Raw genomic sequence first — 24,666 nt, forward strand, 5'->3', positions numbered from 1 at the left:
CATCACTGTTTAGATGAGGGACTGTATTAGTGAGATTTTACTCAAAACATTTTGAAATTTTTTTTTGGAGAGGGGGCATAAAGGTGCAGAGATACTGTTTTATAAAAGCATTTTTCCCCATTATTTTTCTCCCAGGGGAGAAAACAACATCTTTTGAGATGGACCTTTCTTCTTCTACCCTTGACTTAAAATGGTCTCGGTGCTCCAGCTTTCGACACCCTTTCCTCTCACTCTGCCACCTCTCCCTGGGCGTTCTGTCCTCTTCTTTGGCCCCAGTAACTGTCTGAATGCTCCGGACGCCCGTGTGTCTCTTGAGCATCAGATCTGCATATCTGACTGCCTGTTGGCAGGTCTCTGTTTGCATGTCCTGTGAGGACACCTCAAACAACCCGTCCCAGAGCAGAAGCCGTTCCGTCTCTAGTCGTGTCTCCTAACATCCTGTGTTCCTGTCTCTGCAAAGGGCACTGCGACCCCCTGAATTGTCAAGGCCAGGAGTCCTGGGCAGCAGCCTGATCCTAACAGAAATTGGTATTGAGAATTACAGTTTTAAGATAAGTGCTGTTCAGTTTTATCCAATATGTGCTTTATTTTCTCGGTCATAAAAATGAAATGTTTCTACTGGTTAATAGCTTGGGTATCAGACTGAGTCTTAAATGGGTCCAAATCCTGGCCACACTTCTTACTGGTTCTTTGACCTTAACCACGGTATACAACTTTTCTGACCCTCAGTTTCCACTCTCGTAAAAAGGGGAGTATTAATAGCACCCCTCGCCTATGCGGGTAGTGTGAGCATTCGAGGAAGTGATGGATGAAAAGCACTTAGTGCAGTGCTTGGCACATCCAGAGAACTTAGTAAGTTATCTGTGATCTTTCTAATTTTAAAAAGATTTCAATATCTCAGTTCAAAGAAGAAAGGTCTTAAAACTAGGAGCTAGAGAATGTAATTTATCAAAACAACCAATGTCTTAAGGTTCTAATAACCTGAAATATAAATGAATTTTCCACTGAGTTATACTTTTTGTCATTCTTTTCCCAAGAATATCAATTTCCAACTTTGAGTGCAAGACAGTATAGTTTCTGAATAAGTGTCCTCCAAGAGTGTATTTTGAATTGAGCAGTTATTTTTCTAGTTAAAACTGAGAAAGTGCAGGAAAATTAGTTTTCTGTTCTCTACAAAGCTTGTTTTTATCTTTTGCAATAGTTTTGAATTAAGGAACTCTTAAGATTAGCATAGCTAAATAAAATAGATTGCATCTTGGAAGGAAACGTTGAGTGCACATGCTAAAAAATAAGGGGTGTGTGTGTGTGTGACATCTGTGGAGATGCAGTATCCTAAATATTCTTCTCATGTGTTTATTTTTTTTGTTGGTGGAGTTAAAAGATTCTTTCCTTTACTATAACCTTAGCAAAAATCTGTGATATTTGCAAACCTTCCACAAGTCGTAGGCTTCAGTCCATTGTGTGTTCAGATTTACTTCATCCCACATGGCTGTGGCACAGGGCATGGGACTTCAGGGCCGGAAACTGGTCTTCCCTGTCCCTTCTGTCTAAAGAGATCACAAATGTCAAATATCCCTTTAGTGATACTTAGGTTTCATTTATAACAATTAGTAGTCACAACGCAAGTAATAGCAGTGCTCAGTTTTGCCTTGAAATGTACTTTGAATTAGTCTGTATTTCTATTGCAAATGTGGTGAGTTAAGATAAAATTTTAAAAAGTGAAACAGCCCAATTCTATGTAACAAGCCCCTTCATTTTTTTTTTTTTTCCCAGAGCTGACTTTTTTGAAGATGAGGCAGTTAAACAGGTTTTGGAGTATAATCCTTGGTGGACTGATCTATATTCGAAAACGATGGCTTCTTTGGAAAAAAGTCAGGAGCAAGAGAATCTCACTGTATTAGGTAAGAAACTCAAAATTAGGCTCATTTGTTTATCGCCTTTCCTAAGCACACAATGGTAATTGCCTCATAGAGTGAGGATATTATTTTGATTTGCTAATTTTGGAAATGGGGTCTTCACCCCAGACTGGGAAATGCCATGCAAGAATTATACTTATTTGTCTCAGAAAATTCTTCTGGAATATGTTTTACTTTTGAATCATTAGGGTCCTTTAAAATTTTTTAATTTTTAATATTTTTATCAAATTTGGGGACATTGACACAGAGGATATTTGTAGTTGATGAATAATCTGGTTCAGAGATCTGACTGTTCCTCTGTGAGAGCATTTGAGTATTAGGAGTGGTGGAAAAACACCCAGTTTTCAATCCCTTTGTCTGTTGAATGAACTTGATGAGTTCTCCCCAGGTTTTTCATAAGCGATTTCACGTGGGAGCAGGACTAGTTATCTTCTTTTCTGTACAGAGAGCAGGTGGGCCAGTTTTTACCAATGAAGGCTGAGCTGGAGGGTCTTATGAGCCACAGGAGATGACTGTGCCATCTTTAATATTAAGCCAGATGTTTACACAGAGTCGCTTCTTAGATGGGCATTTTATTAGCACCGTCTCTAAGTGGGAGGTTGGTGTGTTAAGTCTGTAAATTAGAATTATAACAGTTTCAAATAGATCAAGAATAGTGGGCCAGTGTTTTCTGTTATACAGGTTTGGCTTTTAATTATATATTAAAAAAACTGCACCTAGATTTGTGGTGTGGTGATCACTTTGTAGTATATACAGATGTTGAATTTTAATGCTGTATACTTGAAAATTATATAATAAAAGTATATGTAGTAAAATTAAAAAATCCATTCTATGCATTATTTGAGAATGAATAATTTTACTCCCCCCCCCCGCCCAAAATTCAGTGTTTAAATGAAAGGAATACACACACACACACATAAATACATTAAATGGAATATAGAGTTTCCCTGCTCCAAATTCCTCTCCCTCAAAGTAATCGCTGTTAACAGTTTGGGGTATTTTCAATGCATATACCCACATCTAAATATTTGCTTTAAGAAATTTATACACATAGGTTCATATACACTATCTTCTTACTTTGCTTTCTCTAGTTTGTAGTATATGTTGTACATCTTCCATCAGCACTTACAGTTCTAGAAGCTTCTAATGCCTGCCTAGCGTTCTCTTGTATGTTTGTGTCATGACTGGTGGCCATTTGATCTGTTTACCACTGGTGGACGTTTGGGTTGTTTACAGGATTCTGCAGTGGCCTACTTTGACCAGTCATTCAACAGCAAATCAGAAGTAGTTATTGCACCACAATGTTTTGATCCTCTGCACAGCAGTGCAATAGTCTGCTATTTGCTCTATTTCTAGAGCCTAGATAGAACCTGTTACGTAAGAGGTACTCGAAAATATTTGTAGAATAAATAAACATTGCAGTAAATATTTTTGTAGTTAGGTTTCATTAGAGTGTAGGTGATCTCTACCAGGTTGAAAAATTGCCACTGTAATTGTTTTGAATTGACTCTACAATGAAACTCATTTATAAATAATGACTCTTGTTAACATTGTTTTCAACAAGTCCTTGGTTTTATATTTGACTTAAGAACCTTTCAGAGACCCCGCACGTCATGTAGGCGCATTTTCAGGTATGGGATTGCTAACACAATGTAGATGATTAACCTTATATGCCATGTGGATCTGCTCAGAAAGTTTGCTCAAGCTTAAATCATCAGTGCTCTCTGTTGGTCTGAATCAGTTTCCCCAATTTGGGGGCAGTATTTTACTGAAGTGGTCTGGAAGGAATTGGTGGTTGTGTAGTTAAGTTTTCTGTCCACAAGGGTGAGCTAGTTGCCCTAAAAATCAAGAGACAGCATTACCTTTGATTTAAATTTTAACTTGCTCCACTTTGATCACTTGCAGCTTGTTCTAGGTCCTGTTTTCTGTGTCAGCCATGCCTTGGGTTAGTTCTCTATGTGTAGTGTTAACAGACAGTTAAGCCAGTCAGTGCCTTTAACCACTGGCCCTCCTGTCCCTTCATCTTTACCTGACCTGTGGCGTTATGTCCTGACTGGTGCTTCAGGCACAGAGTCTGCTAAGCTATTAAGGTGATTCATTCTAAGAATCACCTTTAAAAACAGCAAGGGCATGTGATAAAGGTAGAAGAACTTGAATTCTGTGTTGTACAGAAAGTGTCTTTTGTAACTGTGCCAGGTATTGGGTTAGGCATAGGATATAAAGTAAATATGGGATTCTGGGTTTAATGCCTTGCTCCTCCGCAGGCTGGCTGTGTGACTTCGCAACTTCTCTGGGCTGCTGTGGAAATCCTGTACCTACCTCATAGAGTTGTCACGAGGATTGACCTAGACCATGGACTCAAAATCTTAGCATACTATATTAGAAACTGTCATTACAGAGTCAGTCAGTGGAAGGAGAGCCAGGAGTTGACTGGCTTCCTTTTGAAATTACAGTTTTTGTACATCTACACAGCTTTAAGGGGACGTTCTTTGTTAACATGATTCCTCTTTCAATTTTTTTTTTCTTGTTCAGATATTTGAGGCACATAGAATTGGACACATAAATTGAAGTGTGTCAAACCAGGCTCAAATAGGGGAGAAAAGAACTAGACCAAAAAACAAAGCTTAAAGTTCTCAGCTAACTCAGGCAGTATGATGCTGCTGTAGTTTTTCCCTCCCTCCTCTTCCTCTTTTTTCTTCTTTGCCTCCCAGACCTTCTTCCTCCCTGTCACCACAGTGGGACGTCACCAGGCAGATATAACCGTGCAGGTGAGGGGTGCCCCTTGATTCCTCCTCCTCATAAATATTAAGGTGGGTTGTCTTGATTTCCAGATAAGCCTTAGGTGGTGAACTTGCCCCCCCGCCCCCCGTCTTTGCCTTGTCATTATGACTTTGTCATTTTCATCGTCACCCTGAGTTACAACACAGAGCCTTTTATTGCCCTCCTCAATTTAGTAAAGATCCGGATCTTCCTCCCCGAAGGCTTGTAAATGAAAGTGGTAAATGCCCTGTTCCCACTGAGCTCTGGTGTCACGAGGATGGACTTCCCGCACTTTCCCTATTATCTGTCGGTGGTTCATCTCAGCCCAAGAATCCTGGCACACGGCTGCTTGTTATGACACCACATAACATTTATAGTCAATGAACTTCCTAGCAGGGACATCCTGTTTGGCAGTGTTTGCAGAGCTAGCTGTCCGCATCAGCCCTGAGAGCTGCAGCACCGCAGGGCTGCCCATGTGGGCCAAGGGTTTGAATGCAGCACATTTTCTTCGGAGTCCCTTGATCTGTTTCCAGAAAGTGTACAATGTAATAGATCTGCATTCCTCTGAGAGGAGCCAGATCATGGATGATTTAGTTGTTGACCTGCAGGGAAGACAGGGATGTTTGTGGGGGGAATTAGGCCGAAGATAAGATTTAAAAGTAGCAAAACCAGACAGTGCTCGAAGTGAAGTGACAAGGTCACTTTCCACTTTGGTGGGAGCCCCTCGCCAGCCCTCAAATGTATTGATGGGGTGTTTCATGTTGGGAGGTGGTCCTGGGCCATTTGCTTCAGTGTTAGGGCACCAGTTTCTCCCCCAAATGAACTGAACTTTCAGCTGGCTTTTGTTTGACTGTAGATTATTTATAGAAGTATAATTAACCAAAATTTTGTGAACTATCGATATATAGCAAAGTTGCTTTGTCGTGTAGCTAAGTCACACAAATGGTTGACAAATGTTACTCGCAGTGGCAAGCATCCAAGTATTGTTGGCATCAAGTCTGGAGTTATTTCCAGGCCTCCTGCTTGGTTAGACCTGACTATGTGCAGACCTCCCCAAGGTCCCCTTTGGGTGATATGAGTTACAGCTCTAATAAAGAAGGCCTGGGGGAGCTTGGACTTTTGGTTTCTCTAGTGATTTCCCGATCTGCTGTTATTGTTATTTATGATCTCTGGTTTCTTTGGGTGAATTTCAGAATTTAAATACTTATGTGTATTATTAATGAACTACTTGGGCCGAAATGAAGCTCAAAACCACTCAGAAGAAGGTGGTGGTGTTTTAAGGGAAGGTTGGGGGCGCCCAGCATTCAAGAATTCGGAAGAGTACATTGAAGTCGGCCTTCCTGGTATGTACAGTCATGGGAAGTGACCCGTGATGTGTCGGAGCACTTACTTGTGGGTCATGTAACATCAGAACCCACAGTTCCCAGGTCCGCCTTTGCAAATCATTGAACACATACAGGTTTGATGATTTAAGAGGAATAAACAAACACGTGGACGAGCTGATGTGTTGTTCAGCGGTTCTGGGCACGCTTACCTTGTGACTCAGACTTCATGGAAGCCGAAGTCTGTATTAGCCAGCTAGCATCTGTAGGCTTTTCTCTAGTGAGATACTATCGTCACGAACACCTGGCACTTTCCTGTTAGCTAAACCAATGAACGTCTCCAAAACTGTACCTAAGGGAATATTGTCTCAGCCCTTCTTGCTAAGTACTAGGGGTCTTCAGATACTTTGTCAGATATACGTTCTTCAGGCAGTGAAGCAGTGTTCCTTCTTACAGTTTCCTTGCATCAGACCACTGTAAGTGAACTGAGAGCTTCTCTTTAAATTGAGAAATCGTCACCCGAGCCCCGCAGTGGGACAGTCAACACCCAGTTGATGTGTCACGTGAATTTTTTTTAAATGTCAGTCTTTAAAGAATGCTTTATCTGACACTCGCCTGCGTTGTTTTAAAAATATACACACTTTTTTTTTTGTACTGATTATGTGTGAAATGTTTATTAGTTAATAACTATGGCAGAATTTTTATGGACTGTAAGATATAATAAAAGGTATAAATATAACTATACCATATTTTTATTTTTCCTCTGGTTATATTAATACTTACTGTGCGACGCCTCCAACTTTGTTCTTTCTCAAAATTGCTTTGGCCCTTTGGTGTGTTTTATGGTTCCACACAAATTTTATCATTTTTTTTCTATTTCTGTGAAAAATACCATTGGAATAAAAATATACATGGTTCTTTATATTGCTGGCCAGCAAATTAAATAAATACTTTTTCATGATTATTTGCTGTTTATGTAGGCAATGCTTGTACAAATACATTAAAAAACTTTTTAAACATGGGATTTTTAACATGGTTGAAAAAAATAATATATTTTATGTCAAAACCCTAAATTTTTTTTTTTGTACTAAGTGTATTTTAGTGAGTAAAGGAATATTGTTTCTAGTAATTTCAAGTAAGTGTATTTAAGGTTTTTTCCCCCAGAGGACAAGCTGCAAAAAACTGCTGGAAGGAAGCCTTACAGCAGAAAGAAGTCATGTTAAACTTAAGACTCCTAAGAGAGTATAGAAGTGAGTTTGGAAAATGATATGTGAAAAGGGGCCATTATATGGAAATAATCATATTCTTTTCCTTCTGGCTTTTGCCCAGCTGTGATGAACAGAAGGGCAGTCTTTTGTTGAGCAGGGACAGAAAGGGACTGGGACTTGACTAGCTATCAAGAGAGTGGTTGGGGAATATTAAAAAGGCAGTTTAATAATTTTTCGTCTCCGAGAAGGTGTCAGAAACACGTGTCTTTTATTAAGCCTTCTAAGAAGAGGCTTCCTGAGTTAGAGCTGAGCTCGTGACCACTCAGCTAGTGGCTGTTTCCTTTCCTTCCTTGCCCCCTGGGTGTGGTCACGAGACTAAGTCCTCGATGACGGGAAGTGAGTGGAAATGCTGTGTGCACTTTCTGGATCAAGACTTTAGAAAGGAGGTGTTTGTCCTCCTCCTCCTTTTCTTCTTCTTCTGCTTTCCCGTTGGTTGGAAAATTTTAAACCCCGAAACAGCATCTTGGACAGTAGATGGAAGTCATATGGTGGGGACGGAGCGTGCCCCCCCCCCCCCATCCTGGATCATTCACTCCGAGTAGTAACATGAGAGAGAGACATCTGTCCTACTGAAGCCACTGTATTTTGGGTCTGTCTGTTACAGTATTTTAGCTTGTCCTGACCTACATTATAATCGACAATTCTAAAACCTGGATTAAAAAGGGTTATTTTGGCATTGCTTTGATATGCACTGGCCCTGGAAGCTGAATGCTCCTCTTGACTGGGCTGAACAACTTTTAAAGTGAATTTGAAAGTGGTTGTCTGATACAGCATGGGAGGAAAATGAAGGATTGCTTTGCAAGAGAGGAATTGATAACACTCTGATTTAGAGGTAACAATATATCTCGATGCTTAAGTTTCTTTACAAATTGCCCTAAGAAAGTAGTAGGCCGTGTTTTGCTCATACTAACTAGGAACTCAGCACATGTATGTGATTAACTGTTACTCTGTCTATAAATCTTGCTCTAAGACAAGACGTATTTTAATTCGTATGTATAGTAGTGAGGAACCGATAATGCCCGTGTTTTGTTAACTTGAGAAGATGGATACTTTATGATAGCTTGCCCAAGTTGTAGACATCAAAGGCAACTTGGAAGGAACTACAGTCTTAGACTTGGTTGCCTTCCCAGTACAGACATAAACTTTTTTCAGTTGTTAGCATTTATTAAATATTTTAGTTTTTTGGTCTGGGTAGCCAACATTTGGTAAGGTGACTGATACGTAAAAAGAAATTGCTTCCCTCTCTTCTGTCAGTAATTTATTGGTAATGGGGAAAAATATTGTATTTTCAAGTGTCAAAAACCGAAAGTGCTTGGAAGCAGTTTTTAGCAAGAAAAGCAGCTGATCTGTTTGGTAAAGTTGGTGGTTCAATACAGTGGAAAAGATGGATTACTGAACAGACTGAGCTGGCACAATTAACTCTTCATCTGGAATTAACCAGAATTTTAAAACCTGAGAAAATAACTTTCAGATGGATTAAAGTCTTAAATTTAAAAGAGAAAACAGTAAATCTTAAAGGAAAGCTGAGAAGAATGTACAGTTCATGGGTTGGGAAAACCTTATTGAAGGCTATAAATTCACAATCTTGTTAAAAAAAAGATAGACATATTGGACTACATACAAACATAATTCAATGGCAAAAGATCCCCTAAACAAACGCAGTAGAGATGCAGTAGATTTGGAGAGATGACTAGGGTTTGTAGCCATAATATATGAGTTCTTAAATACTTGACAAGACAAGCCATCCAGAAAAAACTGGGCAAGACATATTCACATGGATAATTTACAAGAGAGCAAATCCAAATTGTCAACAAGCCTATGAAATAATGTTCAGAGTTTAGCAGTTAGAGGAATACTAACTGAAGTAACAATATATGTCACTGTATAGTTTCCTCTTGCTGCGTGACAGGTTCCCACAAATCAGAAACACAGTTCTAATTTGACTCAGTTTCCATGGGTCAGGAGTCAGGCATGGCTTAGCTGGCTCCTCTGCTCAGGGTCTTGGAAGGCTGTAGACAGATTTGGACATCTTTTCTTTTCTTATTCTTTCTTTTAAAATAGGTGTTGGAAGCTGTGATCCTTTCTGGAGCTCAGGGTCCTTTTCCCGGCTCACACGATGGTTGGCCAAATTCCATTCCTGTGGCTGTAGAGCTGAGGCCCCCGTGTTCTTGCCGGCTTTTGGCCTGGGGTCACTCTCAGATCTTAGAGGACCCCACCGTTCCCTGCCACGTGGCCTCCTCACAGCTTGGCATCTTATTTCTTCAAAATCAGCAGGCGAGTCTCTGGCCCCAGTCTGCTGATGATAATATAACAGTGACTGTTCTGTCACCATTGCCGTATTCTTTTGAATAGAAGCAAGTCACAGGTCTTGCCCACACTCAGATGATGTGACTCTTTGGAGGTCATTTTGTAATTTTTCTTACCACACTGGCTTCACATCCATTAAGCTGGAAATGATGTTTAAGAAAGCATTTACTGCTGGGGGCAGGCAAGAGATAGGCGTAGGAAAGGGTGCTTCTACCCGCGGCCGTCAGGAAGGAGAGTTGTAGCCCTCAAGTAAAGTCTCTCTTAAAAACAGATAAACTTTTTGACCCAATAAATCTACCCATGGGAATCTGCTTTATGGAACTAAAGCCTGCGGTATCCAATGACACGTGGTATGAAAATTTATTGCAGCATTGTTAGCAGTGGCAGAAAGCTGGAAGCGGAGTGAACGGCCATCAGTAGGGGGATGGGTGGACAGAGCTTGCTACACCATGGAGTGTTCTACTCCTTTACAAAATTAGCCAAGTACCAAGTGACTTGGGGCGATGTCCTAGAGATACTGTTGAGTGAGATAGGCTAGATGGAAAAAAAAATCTAATTCTTCGGGGGAGGAAAAAGCTATCAGCTCGTTTGTATACACGTTTGTGTGTCTGTAGAGTTATAAAGAAAAATATGAAGAGATATATGCTAGATTTTTTTTTAACATGGGAGAGGCTATTGATGAGGATGGAAAGAGGGTGCCAAGCAGAAGGAGAAAAGGAAACATCCTCTTCGCACAAGTCTAACGTGTGGTATGGTCACATTTGTGTATTTATGTAAAGCTTTGTTTCTCCATGTAAATAATATTAAAAAAAAGTACTATGCCCTTAAAATTGACCAGTACATGGGAATATTTCCGTTTCTTTGTATAGAACTTTCAAAGTAGATAATGAATATTTACAGAGTGCTTCATTTAGCTATTATATGTTTTCTGTTGTCAAAATGTAATTATCTTAATTTTAAAGTCAGTGACTGTCATTTAGCTGCCTTGAGTACTGAACAGTGTAGTGGAAAAAGATCGGGGGGTGGGGGGTCTGGAAGTAAGGAATAGATATTGTTTAGGCATTTTTTTTCTTTTTTTAGCCCTACTAGGATTTGAGCAAATACATAGCTCTTAATAAAACTGTGACGTCTAGTTAAAAAGTCGTTTCTATGTCCAGAGTTAAATAACTTTTCAGTTTCTATAATGAGTTCTAATTTTGACAAATCTTCTGTCTACAATGCGGGTTTTACCAAATGGACTGGAGCATCTAATTTTTAAATGTATCTTCTTCCAGTGCCTTTTTCTGAAGAAGAGAAATATCAGCTACGAAAATTTGTCAATAAATCTTACCTGCTGGACAAGAGAGCCCATCGTCAAGTGTACTATAGTTTGATCGATATCCTTCTGGCATATTGCTACGAAATTCGTGTGACTGAAGGAGAGAAGAATGTAAGTGCATGTGTGTCTGTGCATGTTGGCATAGACTGTCGTACAGAGTAAATTGTATCAAGGTCATGAGTGAGACCAGTCGTGATTATTTATTTAGCGATGCTCCAAACAGAGGTGCACAGGTGTGTTGGTGATGGGTACCAACAGGAAAGCATAATGCTTTTATTTGGTCTTTTTTTCTTCTCTCGTGGCATTAGTCTCTACCCAGTAGCAGAGTGGGGAAGTAAAGCTGAAGGCAGAGAAGAAGGGTGTCCTGAGCTCTCATCTCTTTTAGGAGATGAATTGACCAAACGAGAGAGCTGTTGCCACATGACACTTGACATTGGCAAGGGGTACTTTACTATACCCATTTCTAGTCTTTTTCTGAGCTGTCTGTTAACACATGTAAAGCATGGTGTTTTACTAAAAAAAAAAAAAAGGGGGGGGAATCTGAGCATTTATCTGCAGGTGTCCCTTGATTTAAATAGTATTTGTACTTCTGAAAAATTGTATGTAAATCACATTTTAAAAACCTGAATTGTATCTTTTTGCTATTCAGTGAAATTCTGTTGTAAAAGTAAATCCTTTTGTAAAGTATGTTTTTTCATTTATTTATTTATTTATTATTTTTTGGGGGGTACACCAAGTTCAATCATCTGTTTTTATACACATATCCCCGTATTCCCTCCCTTCCTTGACTCCCCCCCTGAGTCCCCCCGATATGTTTTTTCTTAAATGATTGTTTTTAAAAAAATATAGACTGTATTGTATTTCTTCTTAAACCACACTTGATTTTGCAAATGAAGAGCTAAACTTCTTTCTCACCTATATCACTGATTGTAAATATATATTTAAAAAAGGCTGGAAAACCAAAAAAAAAAAAAAAAAAAAAACTCCAGTTAATGTCTCCCTGCACCTATTTATAATAATCCTTTCTCAAGGGGTTATTTTTGAGCTTTGACTATGCTTTGCTCTTTTTCATTTTTTGTTAAAAATTTTTTTTAATTGGAGTAAAAAAAGTTGATTTACAATATCAGGTTCAGGTTTACAGCATAGTGGTTCAATATTTTTATACATTTTACTCCATTTAAAGTTATAAAATATTGGCAATATTTCCCTGTGCTGTACACTATATTCTTACAGCTTATTTATTTTACATAGTAGTTTGTACCCGTTAATCTCCTACCCTTATTGTGCCTCTCCCCCCTCCCTCTTTTTAAATTACACAAATAATTCATATCATTTTAAAGGAAAATACAGGAAGAAAGTAATTAAAATTTCATGTCATCTCAGCCATCAGGGGTAGCCACTGTTGAAAGGTGACGTTTCTCTTCTAGGCTTCTTTCATTGTGCATACGTATTTACACTGGGTCATAATGTATATACTGTTATTTAACCTGCTTTTCTCACACAACATCATAGCATGAGCGTAGTGTTAGGATAAGGATTTGATATGTGCCAAGCTTTTTGCTGTTGAGATCCTGAAAATTTCAAAGATGACCTTGAGATTTGCATTTGACTCCAAAGTGAATATTAATGAGAGCATCAAGGGCATACGATAACTGAAAATGGGTTTTGTTTCCGCTCATCTTTTTAGAATACCATCATCAGAGAAAATGTTTTCTTTGACCAGAAAAAAAAAATGCTTCATATTGCTTGAGAAGATGCATGAGAGTGTTTAGTTATGCCTGGTAAAACTGTGCATTTTTGATTCTTGGATGCACGTATATGAAATCATGAAGTCTTGCAACTTTGGGATCGTCTCTAGGTTGCATTTATTCTCAAAGGCATTCTCGGAAAGGCCAGATTCTTGAGCAGCTTTTTAAGTGCCACCGAGAGCACTTCAACATTGTCTTTGAGTCTTTTGATAGATCATTTATAGAATATTTGGGAGGCAGGTAGCCTAGTGGAGAAGGACAGAAATTGAGCACGCATTGCTTTGCTTTTCGTTTCAGAGCCCTTGCTTATGTGCTTTTGTGTTCTGCTACTCTTATCAGTGCAAAAGCTTTATTTATAAGATTCCGAGGAAAGTAGACAGAAACTTGCCTTTGATCGCCTCGATGTCAGTAAAGCCATTATTTTTCCACAGTCATCGATGCTTCTTAGGTTTTGCATATGTCATTACTGTTCATATACTAGTTGAATAAGTGATACATTTGCTTTATTTTTGAATGACTTTTCCTCTAATGTGACACCATCCTTTTTTTCAAAACAAATAAAGGTTGAGTCTGCATGGAATATCAGAAAACTCAGTCCAACACTGTGCTGGTTTGAGGTATGATTTTCAGTTGCAGTTGTTTAGATCTTGTTTGTTCAGGGTTATTTTTTGCTGTTATTAGTTCATTTTGGGTAATTTAAGCAATTCCTTGACTGTTTAAAAGTGGTAGCTTTATTGTACAAGTTGCTTTCCATCTTTTTAATAAAACTTTTGTATCAGCTATTAAGGCAACTAGTTTTGTTTCTATTTTTTTTTTTTTTTCCAGTTTGAATCCTAGATAGTGTACATTTTAAGTTGGAAAATCAGAGTTGTTTCATGGCATCAGTTTGTTCAAATAATAGATAAGATATAAATGGGAACTGAAGCACTTAACTTTAGCAGAGAATCTTACTACTTTAAGCATGTCCATGAACCAACAGCTTGACCAGTATCCTCTGCTGGGAGCTTGTTGGAAGGACAGAATCCCAGTCCAGACCCTCTGAGTTAGAATCTGCAGCAAGATCTCCAGGAATTCATATACATATTTAAGACAGAAAAGTGCTCTTCTCTGAACTTCACTTGGGTTCTGCATATTTCCATGATCATCGTATAATGGAGAAACTGGCTTTTGTAATAATCTCATTGATTATTCCAATATTGAAAACAAACTAGTTGGTGACTAGATAATTTCATAGTTTAGTTATTAAAAATCTGCATGAAGAAATTCACCTGTTTATAATTTTATTTTGACCATTTTTATTGTTTTTGAGATAATTTATAATTGCCAGACATGTTAACTAGCCCTGCTGAACTTTTGTAAGTATTTAGTTTTTTGCCAGAATTTTTTACAAGTTCATCATTCTTTTTTAAATATAAACTATTCTTTGTAGGGTACTCAGTATTCATAATCAGATCACTTAGTTGTTAAAGGATGAATATACATGGAAATGATGTATACTTCCTTAGTTTTAATTTTATACTTGAAATTTTATATGTGGGTTTCTTTTTTATACATTTTTAATCAAACCCAATTAAGAAACAATTTTGTAGAAAATTGCCTTTGTTTAGTGTTTCCAGTAAGTTTTGCATTGCCAATAGTATCAGTCTGATACCGTTCAAGATAAAGCCTTTTTTCCAGAAATGAGTGGTTTTCTTGTTGATAACTGAAAGCAAATTACTCAAGTAAATATGTATTACTCAAGCCCAAAAGAAAACAAAACAAAAAAACAACAAAAAAAAAAAAGAGGGGGAAGAGGGTACTGTGAACACACTTCACTAAAGAGTTCTGTATTTTTCATCTGTGTTATCTCAAATGGTCCTAAAAGACAAAAACGTGAAACATGTATCATTTAGAAATGTCTTTTATGTGCATCTGTATTTTGTTAGTGCCATGTGCTTTACATTCATATTTGTAATTCTTAAAAGACTTTTTAAAACTTTCCTGCTACATATGTGATTTTTAAGGAGCATTTATGATAACGTTGATAAAGTATGAAAAATTATAAAGACTGAGATAAAAATTTTATTGCCAGGTTTACAGAAAGTCTCACTTCGTGGCTTTGTATTTGTCTTCCACTTGGCTTCATGTGGATCCAAACTTGGTTTTTAATTGAGAGTAGTTTTACATTTCATTGTGTGCTTTTGTTCTGTGTAATATGGAAACGATTACTCATTTAAATGATGCTTCACAGACTTGGACTAATGTTCATGAAATCCTGGTGTCTTTTGGAAGAAGAGTTTTGTGCTATCCCCTTTACCGCCATTTCAAGCTGGTGATGAAAGCCTACAGAGACACTATAAAGATATTGCAGCTAGGTAAGATGTTATTATGCTTGCAAATTTGAGAGTGAAAAGTTAAACATTTTTAGTCTGTGAGGATGTAATCCTGATTTTTGCTTTTTTTTTTTTTTTTCTCATACAAAAATAAGTGAGGAAAATCATCCAATCCAACCACTTTTCCTCCCAGGTGTTATATAAAGTAAGTCCCTCTGCATAGGTATGTAATCACACAGAGAAGTGTGGTACTCTTTTCAGAGAGTAGCAGGGAGGGAAAGTAGAGACAGTGTTCCAAGCTATTTTGTGTTATAGTAGATTGTATCATTCAGTATTTCTGTATCATTCAGGTGCCTGTAATTTTCTAGGCATTCTAGGGTTGTGAGTAAAATAATAAAGTTCCCTGCTCCTACGAAGTTTACAGTTTTGCCAGTGTGACAGATGATAAGTAAGTAAGTAAGGAATTGCAGCATAAGTAAAAAGTTCTTTGCTGGGGGAAGGACAGTGATCATAGGAGCAGGCACAGAACCTGGACTTGGGAGATCAGGAAAGGCTTTCGAAAGAAAGCACAGCTACTCTGAGGACTTTTGACTATTGCTAAATCGAACCCGAAAAGGCCAATATTTGCCACTTTTAAGGGTGTGGAAAATTCTAAGCTCTGAAACAATTTCCAAAGTGCCTATAACACCATCACTGGGTTAAGTATACAGTTTCCAGGGTAATGACTTTGAAGAGGGCAACATCCATTTGTGTGTATTAATTGCGGCACATTTATTTAAATGTCGCTTGCTGTACTTCATGGTCATTTCTTGTATTTTTCCTTGGGGAGTCTTCATCATTTCTTTGTCCTTAGAAAAAAATGCTTCTGGGGGTTTTGTTTTCAGACTTGAGGTTGAGAAGGAGAAAGAAAGGAAGAAGTTCTTTCCTTTACATCCAGGTGATTTCATTGGTTTAATGGGAAGAATCACATCTCTTAGGTTTTGTCCCTCCTAGAGGTTTATCTAGGTTTTTCTTTGACTTCTGTGTAACCTACAGTCTTCTTGCCCTGGGGAAAAAAGTCATGTTTGAAGTAGATTCTTTTAAAGTAGGTAATAATTGTAAAAATGAGTCATAGTTAAATGAAAGATACTTTTTTAATCATGCTGTTAGTTTAGACTAGCTATATTTTATTTTAAAGGATTGTTGATTATAGGACAGCAGAGCTACTACCTTTGAGGAACCTGTCTTCTTTAATAGTGGGAAACAAACTACTTTGTTCTTTTTTTACGTGTTCTTTCTTCTTGCCTTCTGTTCAAGATATTTTTTGAACTGCAGAAATTAGCTTGAAAAATCAGTCTATTATAAGTGACTGTTGAACTTGAGTTACACATCACAATTAATTTCTTAAGTCATGCTAGATTATCTGTGCATTATTCATAGATTTAAACAGTGAGAATGCAGTTCTCGATTATCTTGTTATATCATGGCTTCAAGTGGAAAACTGGCAAAACCCCCTTGCGCACGTACACACGAGTGCTCACACACACACACACACACACACCCCCTCTTACTTGTTACTTTTTATTCTGGGAAATAATCTAGTTCTCTGGATTTTTATTTGAAAAGTAATCAGTTCTGTGATTCATAACCCAAAATAAATTTGGTTGCCTTGACTTACACTGTAGTCAATTACTCAGACAGTTTTAGTAGGTCGGAATTGAAAATTTAGACTTAACTTTCCACCATTATCTATCTGACAAAAAATAGGCGTATCAGCTGTGTTGTGATAGTGACAGAAGACCTGAGGTAGCACTCTGAAAATGAATCCCAGCCCTCTATAAACCATGCACAGTATGTTCTGTGGCTAATTTGGGTTGTGGCTCATTAGTGCTGAAACAGAGCGGGGTTGCCTTGAGTTCACGCCATAAGCTGTGGGGATGGCAAGCTCTGGATGAGGGTTGAAGCCTTTGTAGTACAGGTGGGGGACACTGGGGTGCTTTTAATGCCATTGAAGAGGCTCCGTTGTTTAGACACCTTATAATTTTAGTGCAGGTAGCTCTGGTTTGGCATTTCGTGTTTTCTAAGAACGAACTCATGACTACTTATAATTCAACAAAGCGATCACACTTTTATTATGAAGGTCAGTATAGTGCTTCCATAGTTGAAAGTAATAAATAACTCTTTCCCTAGAAGAAATACCAGTCCTAAGAGAAACACAATTCTAAAACCAATGAAAGAGGGCTGGTGTCAGAATCTACAGAAGCTTGACTAAGAGCTAAGTTTCTAAAGAGCCATGAATTTGCTTTAGCCGACTTCACAGAGGCCTTTACGAAGATTCTTTCCTGGGCCTTTGGCTATTTTCAGTTTTACATTCTGTCCACTATACCTTCCCCACGCCCAGAAGACTGTGCAGTCATAGCTCACTGTTGCTGTATGTCTAGCTCAAATTCCTGCAAGGGCAGAAAACCTGCTCTGTCCCTTTCAGTGATATCTTACTGCTTAACTTAGGGCCTTGTATGTGGAATTGCTCTGCCTGAATTCATCTTGAGGCACACGACCATCCCCATTTTTTCCATCTGTTCTTGTCTCGTCAGCAGTTTTCACTTCCTCCTCCTTGTTCCATTCCTTTGGGAAGAGTGGAAAGAATCCTTCATGGAAGCATCACTTAGCTGCCGTTACTCACTGAAAAATCAAGAAAAGGAATCAAAAGAGAGCAGCTTTTCTAATATGTCTTAAGGAATTGTATTGTCTTTAGAAGTGACATAGTTTACTGTTTGTACATTGTTCATACAAAGACTTACTGTTTGCACTACCATCTACATTACATTCATCTTTCTAAAGGCAGTCTTCACTCTTCTTCCATACTCTTGCACCACTCTTGAATATATAATGTGACTCTTAGAGTGAAGCGGCTAAACATCAAGGGGTAAAAGGGAAAAAACTTAATTTTTTTCTCCCTGTTCCCCATTTGAGCTCATTCTGTGGAGTCTTTCTTTGATTGTGTCTGGATGGAATATATCCTGTAAATAGCACGACGCACACATATATCCTATAATAAATGACAAATATTCTGTAACTTTTTCTATTGCTTTAGATTATAAGAGGAGTCTCATTTCAGTACTTCAAACATTCCCTTTGAACTTGATTAAAAAAATAAATCTTCCCTTCCCCAGCTTGGGCCTGCCTCAGGTTGGGAAGCCAGCAGTGAGGAGGGGCCCCTCCCCCTGCTGCCTGAGCACTGCTTGCTCCCAGAGCTGCCCTCCACTCGGCCACAGGCTGCTTCTTCCTGCGTCTCCGTGGGGGCCTTTTAACAGGTTTGGGCCAGGCACCAGTCTCTGTACCCCCACAGTTTCCAGGACAGGTAGGTTATGGTCTCCAAGGTCCCCCCCTTAAAACCCTGCTTTTCTCTTGTTTAAGGTGATAGGAAAGTACCTTCTCCTCTCCCTCATGAAGCGTGATAGAAACCCCACAGCACTCCAACAACCTTATCCGCAGAGATTTTCTGGACCTCTTTATCCTTAAATTCCCAGAGGTGAATATTGTTCTAAGGGGTCACAAATCAGTTTTTTGCTAGTCTCTCTACAAGCTTGGTACAGAGGGTTTTAGCGTGTCTTTTTAAAACATGGAAACGCTGGATAGCCATCTGTCCTTTGTGAGCCTCATTGGAAATGAGTCAGAGAGAGTCCTGCCTTAACGTGCTAGCGCAGTGAGCATTCCAGCCGCAGCGCCCTTTTGACTCCTTCCTGTGTGGCAGCGCAAGGCTCACTTCCTCAGCATCCACTCTGTCTTCCTGGGGCGTCGGGATTTCTGTCTCCATTTTGCAGATAGAAGACAAGCTCAAGGAAGTTCAGTCGCCTTGCCCAGGGTCACCCAGCTAGGAGTTGGTGGAGCCTGGACTGGATGCCGGGTCTGTCTGACTCAAAGTCAGTGCCCTTTGAAGTGTTGCAATAGTTCTAGTAAAAGAAATTATATGAAAGCTGGGATTGACTTCACAATAATCCAGTGTGGGTTGGGGGAAAGTGGGCAGGGTGTGGAGGAAATAAGGCTGGCCACGAGTTGGTACTTCCTGAAGCTGGGTGATGAGTACTTGAGGGTTTACCATCTTGTGGTCTCTCTTTGTACGTGTTATGATCTCTTTTATAAGAAGTTTTTTTTGTTTTGTTTTTTTAAAGTCTCAACTCTTAACCTCTGTACATCTGTGTTTTAAATTTAAATTTATTCACTATTTTGCAGAGAACATTGTACTTTTTGTTCAGGCAGCAGCCAATTTTTTGGCTAATAAAAATACACATTTGAAGTTATTATATTTTTATTTTCTGATTCTGTTTCGTTTTTAGGGCTAACCAGAAACCTACCTTTCTGTGAACACTTGCGGTCTGGTGCCTAGTGGCTACGTGGCAGACTATAACCTAAGGAACAGGCTTCCAGAGATTAGTTATTGTTACCAAGTAAAAGCTGGTATTACTTCATATAATTAATAGCTCTTACCTGTTAGTCTTACTGGACTCAATAATCAGTTTTTCAGAAATGACTGCTTTACTAACCTCTTCTGTACATAGATATAATAACACAATCAGTGTGAAAGAAAGGGACCACAGCACAGGGCTTGGGGCTGATCTTTTCCTTTAAGAAAAATGATAGTTTAATAAACTGAACTATAGCAAGTGTATTGTGTGAGCTCTGAGTCCTCACGCAGCCTGGAAGATGAGTTTGTTTCTAGCGTTTGAATTCTATTTAGTCCCACGTCCACATGCTTCTTTTTAGTTTTGGTGGGTTCTCGATTATGGATATTTTAAAGGACTCTTAGACCTTATAATTTTTCCTCCTTAAGTACATTATATAAAATGATTCTGAGGGTTATTCAACAGGTATTTGTTGAGCACTTGCTATGTTAAGGTGCTGAGCTGGGTCTGAAGATCCAGGAGTGAGCAGGAGGGATGTGACTCGCACTTGGAGAGCTTAAAATTCTAATGGGGACCCTGGAATAACACAACTACCAAGTTCTTTTTTAAAAAATTATGTTCATAGTAAGTAGCTCAAAGGAGAAATACTGGCTGAGCTTTAAGTCACGTAAGACATGTAACCTACAGAGGGGAGCCTCCTGCCTTAATTGACTTCTGATTCTCAGCTCCTCCTAATTTCCTGTTGCTCTAAAGTAGTTGTTCATTGGTTGATGTGTCCATCTATTAATGTATTCATTCAGTAGGTGTTTTGTCTGTACCTACTAAAAGCCTATTTATTGATATTATGTACAAAGTGCCCTGCACATATGCAGAGCTACAGAAAGCTGAATCAGATTCATGTACTGTATTTGGGGAGCACCTGCACAAGTACAGGAGCTAAGGTGTCCATCACAAACGTAAAATACAGGGTAGACGGTGGTAAGCACCTCAAACGAAATGCCAGCTAAGTCGTTCAGAACAGTGAGAGGTGATGCTTCCCTGGAGATCAGAGAAGGCTTCATTTGGGACCTGAGATGTGAATTGGGGCTTGAAGGATGGATAGTATTGGACATAGGAGGGTGGGGCGAGTGTTCTAAATATTGTGAGAGAGGGGCATGAGGCAGTTCACAGAAAAGCATCGTTTCTTCAGTGAAACTTGGGCGTTGATAGGTTCTCTGACCCTGACATTTGTCCTGCAGCCTCTAAAACTAGTTGGTAGTTCCCTTCCCACCTGAATCAGCTGGTCTCCAGAATTGATTTCTCTGCTTCCCTAATATGATCACTTAATTCCCTGCTCCCCAGCCAGGAGATGGTAATTCTTTCTGTTTTCTTCTTCATTCTAAATTGTTCTTGAACTTTTCATTTCCTAATCAAGTCCCCATCACAATTAAAATGTTTCAAACAATGGAACAACCGCAGTGCTTTTAGGAAATTTCAATAGCATGGAACTCAGATCAAAAATTAAAGTACTGTTGGTACCTGCTTCTGCTGACCACTTACGTACACCCCAGCTAACCTAAGAAAGGAGGGGCTTCGGAGCCCTGGCGCATGGGAGCTGCAGCTGGAGTGTGTGTGTGAGAGAGTAGAACTCCGCTGGGGGGGGCGGTCCCCATGTGCCAGTCTTCAGTCTCACTCTCCTGGGTTTCTTCCACCAGGCAAAGCACATTTCTTTTACTCTCACCTCTTCCTAAATCTATGTTCCCAATCTTAAATTGGCACGTTCTTGCTATCTGTCTGTATTAGTTATCCTCAGAGCGTTTGTGGATTTATACACACATTTTTGTATGGAAGGATAGTATATATGAGCATAAACATTAAAGGGAAGACGATCAAACCCACCAACTCCATAGACACTTGTTTCCTCTAAGAAGCCTGTTAATCATTAAATATTGTTAATCACTGAAATTTTTTTAGACTGCTCGTGTGGTAATCACTGGGTTACATTTGTATAGAACATTCTTTGTTCTCTTAAAATACTCTCTAGGGGGCAGCATTTCCTGTATGGTTTACAAATAATAAGTTGCCTTTTAATTGCCACAAATGGTTAAGATCTTGTGGTTATTCTGCTCCAAAAAAATCATATCTCTTAAATATTTGCATGTGTGTGTGTATCCAGTTTGTCTACATTGTATTTCCAGTACTATTTATAGAAGATTTTTTGTTAATTTCTGCAGTTTTTGAGCTGAGTGATGTAAAAGAACCCCAGGAGGTTAGTTACATGGTTTGATATTGTGGCTTTAAAAAAAACTTCTGTGGTTAGTGCCTCTTTTAATAAATCTAAACTCAGTTTAGAGATTTTTTTTTTTAATTGATCTGAATTTTTAAGGAAGTAACTATAACTTTTCTTTCCTCAAGTAAGAGGATAAAGGCAGGAGAATGTATATACTTAACACAAATCTGGAAGAAGAAAGAAAACGTATTGATATTATTTATGCTAATGAGTGAAGGTCCTGTTGCATGGTAGTATTGAGACCTAGATAAGGTAAATTGAATAATACTTTATATGTTAAATGGAAATCATGGGAGAATTATATTTTTACAATTTAGGGTTTCTTTAAATTGGAATTAATACTGAAAATAACAAGCAAGCAGATACTTATTCAACAGACAGAAATCAAATGCTTTCTCTGCAAGACATTAAAAGAGAATCAGCAAAGAGTTAAAAGAGTTATGAGAATGTATATGACTTGGCTTTGGCTCCTGAGTTGATTGTATAACAGGAATGGTAAGACAAAAGATAAGATGTGAAATATAAGTATTTACGGTACACAAAGGAGAAGAATCTCTTAAGAAAAAACCTTCACTACCATCCAGAGGCCAAATCCATCCTGTATGGCTGATGAGTTAAAAATGCTTCTTACATCTTCACATGTTGAAAACGAATCAAAAGGAGAATAGTATTTCATGGCACATGTAAATTACATGAACTTCAGATTTTTGAGCCCATAAATAAAGCTTTATTGGAACACAGTCATCCTCACTCACTTGGGTGTTGTTCGTGGCTGCTTTGGTGATATATGGCAGAACTGAGTAGGTGCTACAGATTATGTGGCCTGCAATGGCAAAATATTTACTCTCTGGCTCTTTAGAGAAAAAATGTGCCTCCCCTTGCAGTAGGTATATATGAAGTTGACCCTCAGACAGCGTGGGTTTTCAACATGGGCAGGTCCACTTATAGGCTTTTTTTTCCCTAGGAAGTACTGTAGCACTACACCATCCGTGGTTGGCTGAATCTTCGAATGGGATGGAACCGCAGATACAGAGGCCGACTATAAGTTATATGCAGATTAACCCTGAGGTTGTTCAAGGGTCAGCCGTGTGCAGGTGTGGAGGGGCGCCCTCTCCAAGTGAGCAGAGGTCTTTGGCTGCCTTCCATTCCAGATAGTAGCCAGTATTGAAGGGGATCCTGTGAGCTGTTTGTCTCCTGCCCGCAGGATGAGACGGACCTGCACTAGTTGATTCACATTAGAGTAGGTCCCTCAACATTAGGAGAAACAGAGATGCCTGCTTGGCCAAGCAGGCGAGTGAAGGAGGGTGGTAGAGTTTAAGAAGCACAGTCATGAACTGGAGACATACATGCTCCATCAGTAGCCTGTTGTTGCCATGGGGATATGTAGACTTGGCACCTTTAGGGACTTAAAAAGAAGTAGAAAGTCATGATCTTTAATATAAAATTGCTCAGAAGTTTGAATGTGAAGAGTGATGTAAAGATTTATTGTGATCCTGTAAGAGCCGTGGCATCTGGGCACCCAGCTCAGCCTGCGTGGGCCATCAGTTTGTGATTTCAACTCTAAAGCCAGCTAAGTGCCAGCCTGATTGCTCACACCCTCTTGGACCTGCCAGTTTCCAGCTGCAGTCAGGCCTTGTGCTGGGTCTCTCCTCCTTCCATCGCAGCTTGAGATCCAGTCTCCCCCTAGTATGGGTTCCAAGATGAGGTGGGGAAGGAGGTAGAAGTCCTGTATTCTCTATGTGACTGTGACCAGAAACCTTAAAAAATTGAGACAGAACAAAACCTCAATCCCTTACCTCTCTTTCTGCTTACTTTTGTGTTGTCACGCTCCTCACTTTAGCCTGGTCTGGGTGGAGGGGATGAGCCACAGGATTCCAGCACCACACTCACTGGGACTCCAGAGGGTGCTTCTGTCATGGGGGAGGGGAGGGGCTAGACAAGACGGACGCAAGCAGTATGGCCCTCCCTAAGGAGACTGGGTCTTATTTTTTTTTGATTTTTAAAATTTGTACTCTTGTGTACAGTTTTTAAAGGTTACATTCCATTTACAGTTATTACAAAACATTGGCTGCATTCCTCGTGTTGTACAGTATATCCCTGTAGCTTATTCTGTACCTAATAGTTTGCCCCTCTTACTCCTCTACCCCTGTTTTCCCGCTCCCCCCTTCCCTCTCCCCACTGGTAACCACTAGTTTGTTCTGTCTTGAGTATGTATCTTTTTTTTTGGTATATTCACTAGTTTGTTGTATTTTTTAGGTTCCACATGTAAGTGATATCTTACAGTGTTTGTCTTTCTCTGAGGAGACTGCGTCTGATTCAGTGAGGGACCACTGCAGAGTTCAGTGTTGGGATCTGTATCAGGCTCGTGGAGTCAGATTCATCTGGCAGGAATACCAAGGGTAGAGTCATTGCAGGGGGTGAGATTTGAGGCGTGGAGAAGAGAGGAGACCGCTGTTCTCCCCGAAGCCGAGTAGTTTGGGGGCAGGTACGGGGTCTGGACTGGGGCACCAGCAGTGGTGCGGCGAAGGAAGGAGGAGTATGTGGGCACTTTCTTTGCAGGTAGGAGGGTAGGAGCTAGTCCAGGGAGTCCTGGGGCCCTTGATCTCACACGAGGTGATGTCCTCCTTCGTGTGTCATCTGTAAAGTGCTTACATGCCCTTGTCTCACTGAATTCCCAGCGCAGTTCTGAAGAACTTCCCCTCTCGATTTATGGATGTGGAAACAGATTCAGATTAAGTACCGAACAGCTAAGAAATGACACCAAGGACAAGCAGGTTCTGGGCTGTACAATTGTTCCACAGTGCAAGGGTTATAATTGTTATTTTTACTGTGTAAAGAAATTAGCTAAGAAGTGCACAAGATTATTTATGTGTAGCTTTTTAAAAGAAATATATATATATATTTGCCTGTGTTGGGTCTTGGTTGCTATACGTGGCTTTCTTTAGTTGCGATGAGTGGGGATTACTCTTTGTTGCGATGCGTGGGCTTCTCATTGCAGTGACTTATCTTGTTGCAAAACACGGGCTCTAGGCACATAGGCTTCAGTAGTTGTGGCATGCGGGCT

At 39.4% G+C, this 24,666-nt stretch overlaps 1 protein-coding gene across 9 annotated transcripts in view; it reads left to right on the top strand.

The window, feature by feature from the left end:
- Positions 1–24,666, top strand: part of SHQ1 (SHQ1, H/ACA ribonucleoprotein assembly factor) — a 92,097-nt gene that overhangs the window by 23,504 nt on the left and 43,927 nt on the right. For 5 of the 9 annotated variants that reach the window (XM_057706044.1, XM_057706045.1, XM_057706050.1 and 2 more), the window contains 5 exons: positions 1,774–1,901; positions 10,848–11,002; positions 13,203–13,256; positions 14,870–14,993; positions 22,567–22,719. In XM_057706044.1, the coding sequence (XP_057562027.1) occupies positions 1,774–1,901; positions 10,848–11,002; positions 13,203–13,256; positions 14,870–14,993; positions 22,567–22,719 (614 nt within the window). The remainder of the gene's footprint in view (positions 1–1,773; positions 1,902–10,847; positions 11,003–13,202; positions 13,257–14,869; positions 14,994–22,566; positions 22,720–24,666) is intronic. The other 4 variants (XM_057706046.1, XM_057706047.1, XM_057706052.1 and 1 more) reach the window with 1 other exon arrangement.

The sequence above is a fragment of the Hippopotamus amphibius genome, chromosome 13 (genome assembly GCF_030028045.1).
Source record: "Hippopotamus amphibius kiboko isolate mHipAmp2 chromosome 13, mHipAmp2.hap2, whole genome shotgun sequence".
Taxonomy (NCBI): Eukaryota; Metazoa; Chordata; class Mammalia; order Artiodactyla; family Hippopotamidae; genus Hippopotamus; species Hippopotamus amphibius.